Source organism: Podarcis muralis, chromosome 9 (assembly GCF_964188315.1).
Source record: "Podarcis muralis chromosome 9, rPodMur119.hap1.1, whole genome shotgun sequence".
Classification (NCBI taxonomy): domain Eukaryota; kingdom Metazoa; phylum Chordata; class Lepidosauria; order Squamata; family Lacertidae; genus Podarcis; species Podarcis muralis.
The window spans coordinates 2,545,499-2,556,194 of record NC_135663.1 but is presented as its reverse complement, the minus strand read 5'-3'; the positions used below and the strand labels follow the sequence as shown (position 1 = coordinate 2,556,194).

At 47.7% G+C, this 10,696-nt stretch overlaps 1 protein-coding gene across 2 annotated transcripts in view; it reads right to left on the bottom strand.

Annotated features, from left to right (window-relative positions):
* Nucleotides 1-320: 320 nt before the first annotated feature.
* The window catches only part of HSPA12B (heat shock protein family A (Hsp70) member 12B), a 42,984-nt gene continuing 32,608 nt past the window's right edge, over nt 321-10,696 (bottom strand). For both annotated transcript variants that reach the window (XM_028744464.2, XM_028744465.2), the window contains exons 9-13: nt 8,674-8,760; nt 7,672-7,776; nt 5,755-6,013; nt 4,242-4,345; nt 321-1,770 (exon numbers count right to left, since the gene is read on the bottom strand). In XM_028744464.2, the coding sequence (XP_028600297.2) occupies nt 1,127-1,770; nt 4,242-4,345; nt 5,755-6,013; nt 7,672-7,776; nt 8,674-8,760 (1,199 nt within the window). In that variant the 3' untranslated portion in view covers nt 321-1,126. The remainder of the gene's footprint in view (nt 1,771-4,241; nt 4,346-5,754; nt 6,014-7,671; nt 7,777-8,673; nt 8,761-10,696) is intronic.

Genomic DNA, 10,696 nt, shown 5'->3' with positions numbered 1-10,696 from the left:
AACTGGCTTTTATTTGGATTAAGGCACGATAAGTAGAGAAACTGCTCCACCTGCTGTTCACACTGGTACCCATTGGATGCCGCCGATGGGATTGGCAGTCCAAGACACAGGTTGGGGAGACCCAGCTAAAGCCATGCCAGTCTTCCTCTAAAATGGAAGGTAGGTCCAAATATACATGCTTCAGACATACATTGTTATTCACTGTTGGCTTAAATGCCTATCCTGTTCCCCATGCAAAAGCACAGAATCTTTCCATTTTTTGCTTGTGCAGTTTTGTTAATTATCCAACACCTTGTGCATTGAGATGCTTTGTGTGTGTGTGTGTGTGTGTGTGTGTGTGTGTGTGTGTGTGTGAACCCAACAATATTTAAGGATATTATTATGTAAACACTTCATGTCTCCGGAAGGCGTCGCTTTGTCCTGGATCTTAGGCAAGACAGTTGAAAAATTGCAGTGGTTTTTTTGGTGTTTTTGTAAAAAAAGAAGAAGAAGAAACAGCTTAACAACTTTGGGGTTTTCCGGAATGTCCTAGTTTTTACTTTTTGAAATATGGCAATTCCTAGGAGTGGGGGAGTTGCATTGAATGGAATGTGGATATCGTATTTCTTCTTCCCATGATGACGCTGCTAGGTGAAATTTCCAACTCCCCGTTAGTTAAATTATGGTCTTGAATGAAGGGCTGCTGCTGCATCCAGGACCATTCCATCTGCAAGGCCCATCATTGCACGCAAAATTGTCTCTCCAAAACCTGAAGGGAAATGGAAGGAAAGGTTATGGGACCAACCGCAGCAGAATTTCTCTCTTTGGCGTTTTTTACTGCTGGCCTGCAAAGCTGCCCACCCCTCTGCTCTCTTCTAGAGTCCTGAGAAGATAATACATGACTGTGATCCAGTTGCCACCACCAAAGACCAAGACTAACGATGGGAGAGATGAAAGGGTCCACCTGGTATTCCAGCTTTCCTTTCTTTGGCGAGTTGAAGCGAAGAGGATGTGTTTCTGGACCTGTGCTGGATTTCTTCCCAAGTCTGACATGACTCAACCAGAAAAATCCACAGAGGAGAGGAGGAGAAGGACTTTAGCCAAACCCCTTCTTCTTCCTCCTCCAAGGCCTCAAATGTCCAGGGCATCAGTTGGAAAGGAAATCGATAGAAGCTCTCACGGTCTTTGACGTCTGGACGTCCATGGCTGCCACCTTGATCTCAGTGTCTCCAAACTGCATGCTGGCTCGGATCTCCCTCCTGCTCTTCTTCGGAGAGCTGGGCTCCTCCAACTCATCCAGGTCCAGGCTGATGGTACCGCATTTCCTGACCCCGGGGTCGGTGATGTAGACCACGTCGTCGGTGCCACAGCAGTAGATGTTGATGATGATCTTCCGCTGCCCGACCCGCGCGGGGCAGTAGCTCCTCTGCACCACCTCGCCCAGCGCCACGGACTGGTCCACGGAGACAAACTTCTCAAAGATGTCGGTGCACCAGTTCTTCCCTTCCTTGACCAGCAGCTTCTCCCTGGGGTGCTTGCCCTCCACGAACTTGTTGAGCACCCCCACGCCGTAGGTCAGAGGGGAGCGCCTCACGCGGACGATGGTGGGGTCCAGGCCGAAGAGCACCGCGCCTTTCAGTATGGTCAGGCCCACGTCCTGCGGGATGATGACCCGGCAGACGGCGCTGAAGGCCGACTGAACCGCGTGCTGCAGCATCGAGGACTCGGCAAAACCTCCCACCAGGAAGAGGAACTTGATACCTTTGACTTCCGGCTTCTTCATGAGGTCACCTGAAGGGAGAGAGGGGACAGTGGGAGGTGGACAGGCCACAGGGTCAAAAGGAGGGTGGAAAAACTTGGCAAGGTTCCATTTTGAAGCCAGTAACTGTCAATAATAATAATAATAATAATAATAATAATAATAATTATACCCCGCCCATCTGGCTGGGTTTCCCCAGCCACTCTGGGCGGCTTCCAACAAAACACTAAAATACAATAACCTATTAAACATTAAAAGCTTCCCTAAACAGGGCTGCCTTCAGATGTCTTCTAAAAGTTTGGTAGTTATTTTTCTCTTTGACATCTGGTGGGAGGGCGTTCCACAGGGCAGGTGCCACCACCGAGAAGGCCCTCTGCCTGGTTCCCTGTAACTTGGCTTCTCGCAGTGAGGGAACCGCCAGGAGGCCCTCAGCGCTGGACCTCAGTGTCTGGGCTGAACGATGGGGGTGGAGACACTCCTTCAGGCATACTGGGCCAAGGCTGTTTAGGGCTTTCAAGGTCAGCACCAACATACTGGGAGCCAGTGTAGGTCTTTCAAGACCGGTGCTACATGGTCTCGGCGGCCACTCAGTCACCAGTCTAGCTGCCGCATTCTGGATTAGTTGTAGTTTCTGGGTCACCTTCAAAGGTAGCCCCACATAGAGTGCATTGCAGTAGTCCAAGCGGGAGATAACCAGAGCATGCACCACTCTGGCGAGACGGTCCGCAGGCAGATAGGGTCTCATCTTGCGTTCCAGGTGGAGCTGGTAGACAGCTGCCCTGGACACAGAATTGACCTGTGCATCCATGGACAGCAGTGAGTCCAAAATGACTCCCAGGCTGCACACCTGGTCCTTCAGGAGCACAGTGACCCCATTCAGGACCAGGGAGTCCTCCACCCACGCCCGCCTCCTGTCCCCCAAAAACAGTAATTCTGTCAAGGCTCTGGGGCAGAGCTGAGGCTTTTCTGACCCTCCACACCTGACTGGTAGGCTCACTGTCAGCAGAAAGAACCTTAGAGGAGCCTGCAGGATCAGGGCAACATCCTATCTAGTTCAGCATCCTGTTCTCACAGCCAGATGCCTACGGGAAACCAGCAAGCAGGATTTGAACACAAGACCGCTCCTGCAGTTTCCAGCAACTGGGATTCAGAAGCATTGCTGCCCCCAACTGCATACCCTCCAACGTTTCTCTGGTGAAAATTGGAATGTCCTGTTCCATGAAAATAATAATTTTATTACTTGTATGAAACCATCCGATTGGACAGCTTCCAACATACAGTGGTACCTTGGTTCTCGAACAGCTGAGTTGTCAAACAAATTGACTCCCCAACGCCGCAAACTCAGACGTAAGTGTTCCGGTTTGTGGTCGTTTCTCGGAAGCTGAACGTCCGACGCGGTTTCTGCTTGAGTGCAGGAAGCTCCTGCAGCCAATCAGAAGCCGTGTCTTGGTTTTCAAACGGTTTCGGGAGTCGAACGGACTCCCGTAACAGATTAAGTTTGAGAGTACCACTGGATATAAAAATATAAAGGTAAACGGTAAAGAGACCCCTGACCATTAGGTCCAGTCGTGGCTGACTCTGGGGTTGCGGCGCTCATCTCGCTTTATTGGCCGAAGGAGCCGGCGTATAGCTTCCGGGTCATGTGGCCAGCATGACTAAGCCGTTTCTGGTGAATCAGAGCAGTGCACGGAAACACTGTTTGCCTTCCCGCTGGAGCGGTACCTATTTATCTACTTGCACTTTAACGTGCTTTCGAACTGCTAGGTTGGCAGGAGCAGGGACCGAGCAACAGGAGCTCACCCCGTCGTGGGGATTCGAACCGCCGACCTTTTGATCGGTAAGTCCTAGGCTCTGTAGTTTAACCCACAGTGCCACCCGTGTCCCTTATATAAAAATATAATAAAGCATTAAACATATAAAAAAACCGCCTTCCCTATACAAGACTGTCTTCTAAAAGTGTCTAAAAAGTTGTATACTTGCCTATCTCCTTGGCTTGTGGGTTGCATAACTCCATACCCACCAACAAATCTCTGATGAAAATAGGAAGGTCCAAGTGGGACATTTTGGGATCAAATTAGAAACCGGGGTGGCTTCTGTAAGTCCGAGACTGTCCCTGGAAAATATGGACACTTGGAGGGCAGCAAGAGCACAGGCCAGGGGGACTTTGGGAGTCTCACACTTGGGCCTTGCGGCTGTCCGCAGGATCAGGCTGCAAGTTGGTGGAACTGACCAGCAAAATGATATCAATATAGAATTGGACGGGACCCTGAGGATCATCTGGTCCATCCCCTGCAACGCAGGAATCTTTTGCCCAATGCGGGACTCGAACTCACAACATTTGAGTTTAAGTGGTTCATTCTCTACCAACGAAGCTATCCACACTCACAAACTGACACACGTTTTGTCCTTTTGCCCATTTCAGGGCATTGCCCACAGGGGAAAGAGGGTTGGCACCCAGCTTGAGTTTCTGCACGCAGCCGAGCACTCTAATTGGGGGACTCACCGATGTGTGTGATAATCTGGCTGATGGTCGGCTGGAAGAGCTCGTTCATGGCTTCAGAGGACATGCGCAGCATCCCTTGTGAGGACCACTTCACCAGGTTCACGCTGGAGAAGCCAGAAAAGAGATTACTTATACATTTTTATTTGTTTTGTGTTTTTTGTGTAATTTTTGCTATTTATTTATTTATTTATTGGTTTTCACATATCACATTACAATACAGATGTACCAAAACCAATACTATTTCCTCCCCATCCCCCCTTAAATTTACATTTATATTTCCCCAAAGCATCATATTATTCTTTTCTCCTTCCTCCCACTTCCCTCCGCCCCCACTCGATTTCCTCCACATTATACAATTTACAATAATCTTTCCATTCTACAGTCTTCTCAAATCATCTATATAGTCATGTTATCTTTCCTTACTAATTTTTCTTCCAATCAGTGCTTCACATTTTAATCTAGGCATATTAGCGTATCTTTTTTTGAGCAATATTTTGCCATATATTCATCAAAACATTTCCACTCCTTTTTAAATTTTTGATTTGACTGATTTCTTATTATAGCAGTTAATTTTGCCAAAATTAAATATTCATTTAGTTTACAAATCCATTCCTCCTTTGTAGGTATAGTTTGTGACTTCCACCTAGCAGCAATTTCCCCCTGTGGTATCTCTTCATCTATCAATCCAAGGTGATATGTCTGTGGTTTCTTTGCTATTGATATTTTCAACATCTTCTTTAGTTCTTCATGTACTACTATCCTAAATTTCTTAATTTCCTCCACCACATATGTATTGTTCCTATTTCTCCACCACATCTCCAACAGAGGTTGGATTTCAATTTATATATCTTTGCCAACTTAACTAGCGTTAAGTACCACCTATAGAACATCTTTACAAAATTTTCTTTAATTGTATATGAGGCAGTAAATCGTATATCCTCTCGCCAGAGTTTCTCCCATTGCTCTAGATGGATAGTGTTAAGTTGTGGGTGAACATATCAGACGACACAGCGATTCTTCAAACAGCTCTTGTTTATTCACAGGCCAGAACAGAACCGAACTGAAGGGTTCAGCCAGCCTGCTTATATAGAGCTCCACTACAACGCAACAGTAACCACTTTCTGTAACTATCCGATCACTGAATGTCACTTTCGATCCCTTATTTGCATATGTGGACCTGAGTGAAAACTATCTACAGTATCCCCCTGCTGGCCCAGGGTGAGAACTTCAGTACATAACAGATAGTATGTCCGAGATCCTGAGACCATTCAATCTTTCTGCTTCATTTTATGCTGTTTTAGTCTAATTGCAATGACCAATCTACACTGCCCTGATGGTGTCCTACTGAAAGAAGGCCTCCGTTTTTTAACAAAAGGGGAAAGAACTTGGGGTGGGGCAGTGGAATTGTGATCCTTTTATCCCTGCCAGGGCCAAGGTCATCCGAGAGTGAGGAGGGACCCCAGTGGCCATCTATCCCAACCCCCATTTTCACCCAACCCTCTGGGACCCTCACCTGCTGCGCTTCAGAGCCGTCTCCACGTTCTGTCCCCGGTGCTTCCGGTAAAAGTCGATGAAGGAGAAGGGCAGGGAGATGTTGAGGGAGTTGGCGCGGTGAGGGGCAGCCGTCCGCTTGCGGGCCTCGAACGCGATGGTCAGGTCAACCCAGGCCGCCGGGCGCTTGGCCTTGAAGGTGGCGATGAAGTCCTCGCCAAAGATCTGGCAGAGAAGTTTCTCGAAGGCCAAGTCCACCCCCACGGCCCCGTAAGGACCTCCTGGAAGGCAGCGACGGGAGAGGGAAGGTCAAAGGAGCAAGGGAGAGGGGCAGCACCGCACAGTGGCTAGCGTGTCAAACTAGGGCTTCAGAGGCCAGGGTTCGAATCCTCACAACATGCAGTTTGCTGGTTGGGACCTTGGGCTGCCTCTCAGCCTAGCCTACTTTGCAGGCTTGTGGGACAGAATGAGGAAATGGGAAACCATGTGTGCCTTCTTGAGCTCCTTGGAGGAAAAAGGTGGGCTAATAATAATAATAATAATAATAATAATAATAATGGCATGAAGGATATGGGGCTTTCAGGGCCTAAGAGATGCTAGCCTCTGTGTGTGTTTTCTGCACTCCCAAAGGTCAGGGCACTGTCTAGGATAGCCCCCTGAGCTAAGGAATGCACTTCCTTAAGGTGTTGTTGCAAATATGAACAACCTATCTGAAGAATAAGGGATGCGGGTGGCGCTGTGGGTTAAACCACAGAGCCGAGGACTTGCTGATCAGAAGGTCGTGGTTCGAATCCCTGCGACAGGGTGAGCTCCCGTTTCTCAGTCCCTGCTCCTGCCAACCTAGCAGTTTGAAAGCACAGCAAAGTGCAAGTAGATTAATAGGTACCGCTCCGGCGGGAAGGTAAACGGCGTTTCCGTGCGCTGCTCTGGTTCGCCAGAAGCGGCTTAGCCATGCTGGCCACATGACCCGGAAGCTCCCTCGGCCAATAAAGTGAGATGAGCGCCGCAACCCCAGAGTCGGTCACGACTGGGCCTAATGGTCAGGCGTCCCTTTACCTTTACCTATCCGAAGAATGCAGTGAGTCCCAGACATTTGCATTTCCACTTTCAAATAAAGGCTTTGATTTTCCTTCTTATTTCGCCTCTTGCTTGCTATTTCAGTTTCAGCCACTGGGTGGAACCCTAACATCAGAACACCAAAAGGGGAGGCCAGCTTCAAACAGCCCTGGAATCCAGGAATGGCCGTTCCAGCCAAATAGCTGGGTGGGAAACAAACTTGGGCACAAACCCAGCTGCCTTTCAAAGCTGCAAAACTGCACAGCTTACATGAAAGTTCAGGGCTGCGGTCATGTTTGTGTGGAATTTTGCAAAATACAGTTGTACCTTGGGTCCCGAACGCCTTGGAACTCGGACGTTTTGGCTCCTGAACACCGCAAACATTGACTGTTCCGGTTTGCGAACATTTTTTTGGAACCCAAATGTCCAACGGGGCTTCCGCGGCTTCTGATTGACTGCAGGAGCTACTTGCAGCCAATCAGAAGCTGTGATTTGGTTTTCAAACATTTTGGAAGACAAACAGACTTCCGTTCGACTTCCAAGGTACAACTGTTTGCACATTTCTGCAAAGCAATTCCCCCCCCCCCCCAGTATGAATAACTTCTTAATGTCGTTTTCACTAGCAGATTCCTTTCCCATGCTCTCCTTACCATAGTTATATGCAGTTTTAGCCACGCTTTACCACAGTCACGTGCATTCTTGCACACATTGTTTTGCCGGAGAACTGCATCGCAAAATTCGGAGAAGTACGAATTCTGTGTTTCAGATTCCACAGGGTTTCGGAAAGCGTGAATGAGATAAGTTTGCCTTTCTCCTCCACCTGCAGCCCTGGACTTCCTTGAAGGTGGCCTTGCTCTGTGGACTCTCCCCAGCCCCCCCTCACCTGACGCTTTGTAGAGCTCCTTGAGGGTCCCCTGCGGCTGCTCAATCTGGTGCACGGTCAGATCGACCGTCCCTCCGCCACAGTCGGCCACGATGTAGCGGTCCCCTGCGGGAAGAAGGAAAGAAGGTGGTGATGCCAGGTTTGGGAAAGGAATCACAGAATCATAGAATTAGCAGGGACCCCTGAGGGACGTCTAGTCCAACCGCCTGCAATGCAGGAATCTCAGCTGAAGCATCCATGACAGATGGCCTTCCAACCTCTGCTGAGAAACCTCCAAGGAAGGAGAGTCCAGATGTATGCAACAACGGCCGCGAGAGTTCTAATAGCACAAGGATGGAAGACTGAAGAAACCCCAACTATAAAGAATCATGGCAAGAAAAATGGATGGACTATGCAGAACTGGCAAAACTGACATATAAGCTACGGAACAAGGATAACTGAGATTTTAAAGATGAATGGGAACCCTTTACAAAGTATTTGAAGACGCAACAAAGCGAACTGGACTCCTTGGCTGGCTTTGAATAAACATTCACACATTTGTTATTGATAATAATCAGCTAAATAGTTTGAGGATCTATACAACTTTGTAACATGCAGAAAACAGCATTCTCAGAGAAATCAGAGACTGGAACTGAAGGAAGTCGGGGGGTTAAATATGTTAAGTTAAACTAATTGGAAAAATCTTGCAGGTACTTGATTGGCTTAGGATTTTACATAAGTTAAGTTAAGAATTCACATGTTTAATCTAGAAACGAAAAGAATCAAGGATGTTAATTGTTCAAGTTAAATTTATAAGAACTTTATTTGGAAAACCGTTAAAAGGATATACATTGAAATTCAACCAAGGGGAAACGAGGAAGTCAATTAACAATGTTAATAAGTGTAACTTTAATAAGGTTATGATTTATGTTTATTTGTTTATAATTGTGTGAAAATCAATAAAAAAATGGGGAGGGGAAATTTTTTGGGGGGGAAATGAATTGCCCCCCTGGCTTTTCCTACCTGTCTGCATTTCGGACCAGAGCTCTCCCATCCCGGACTCGACCAGGAAAGTGCGGCTGTGTCTGGAACGGCGAAGTTGTTCTCGGGCTGCAGGGAGATGAATCGGAAAGTAAGGCAGCAGCAAGATGGGGAAAACACACACACAGAGAGAGAGGAAATGGAATAATCCCTTCGTTGTTTTGTTTTATAACCATAGAATGGACCCTGAAGATCTTCAATGCCCTGCAATGGAGGAAAATGTGATTGTCCCACACAGGGATCGAACCTACAATCTTGGCATTATCAGTACCACACTCGTAACCGACTGAGCTATCCAGCTCCTATTCTTTTCTTTTCTTTATTATTTATTTATATCCCACCAGTCCTCCAAGCGGCACAAGGTGGCGTACGACTCTCCACCTCCCCATGTCGTCTTCAAAACAACCCTGCGAGGTAGTTTGGACTGAGAGCGAGTCGCTGGCCCACGGTCACCCAGGGAGTTTCAATTGGACTAGTTGTAGATGAAAGTACAAGGTGCAAGCTTCCAGGTCACACTAACTCTTCGGCGGGGGGGCTAGGACCCTCGTACCTATGGGATCGCCTCTCCACGTTCTGCCCCGCGGAGGACCTTAAAGTCCATAAATAGCAACACCCTAGAGGTCCCGGGCCCTAAGGAAGTCAGATTAGCCTCAACCAGAGCCAGGGCCTTCTCAACACTGGCCCCGGCCTGGTGAAACGCTCTGTCTCATGAGACCAGGGCCCTGCAGGATCTGATTTCTTTCCGCAGGGCCTGAAAGACAGAGTTATTCCACCTGGCCTTTGGCTTGGAATCAACTTGATTCCCTTCCCCTCTTTCCTTTCTCCTTCTGTGATGGAACTCCTATTTGGGGACTTCCCTGGCTTTTTTTCTGGCCCACGTAGGACCAGTCTGGATAGTTGGCCTTGGTGAAAATTTGACGTTTTCATTCCCCCAAAAGTTTTTGATTTGAGTTTCTACTGAAATGAGGCTGCATTTTAATGTTGTATTTTAATCTTGTTTTTTAAGTTGTATTTCAATCAATTGTTTTTATGCCTGGTGTTAGCCGCCCTGGGCCCGGTCTTGGCTGGGGAGGGTGGGGTATAAATAAAATTATTATTATTATTATTATTATTATTATTATTATTATTATTATTATTATTATAGTTGAAGGTAAACAATAATTGAAAGCTGAAAGAAAACACAGTGTGTGTCCAGGTATGGTTTTAACTGGACTCTTGGGTTGGCATTTCATGCTTTTCAGCTTAGATGTAACCCCAGTGCTCCAAAGGGTCCTAGGATTCTAGAGTCAGAAGGGCACCCAAAGGCCATCTAGTCTGGCCCCCTGCAATGCAGGAACTCTGCCTCTGGCCTTTGGCATCATCTTATTAGGAAGAGCACAGAAGGGAGCTGGAGAGAAGCAGATACACAGAGGGGTGTTCTTGCCTTCAGAAACCTCTCGGGCTGAGAATCATAGAACCAGTGCTTTTTTCATATATATATATATATATATATATATATATATATGGACGTGGGTGGCGCTGTGGGTAAAACCTCAGTGCCTAGGACTTGCCGATCGCATGGTCGGCGGTTCGAATCCCCACGGTGGGGTGAGCTCCCGTCTTTCGGTCCCAGCTCCTGCCCACCTAGCAGTTCGAAAGCACCCCTTAGCGCAAGTAGATAAATAGGTACCGCTTTATAGCGGGAAGGTAAACGGCGTTTCCGTGTGCTGAGCTGGTGCCGGCTCGCCAGAGCAGCTTCGTCACGCTGGCCACGTGACCCGGAAGTGTCTCCGGACAGCGCTGGCCCCTGGCCTCTTAAGTGAGATGGGCGCACAACCCTAGAGTCGGACACGACTGGCCCGACTGGGTACCTTTACCATATATATATATATGTTTGGGGGTACTCTCATTTTGACTCAAGAAAAAACCAACATTTTATATTTCAAATCGGGGGGGAAATAAATACAGTAAATGGACAAAAGCACAAAGATACACATAATGTTTGGGGGGTGCATACCCCTGTGTA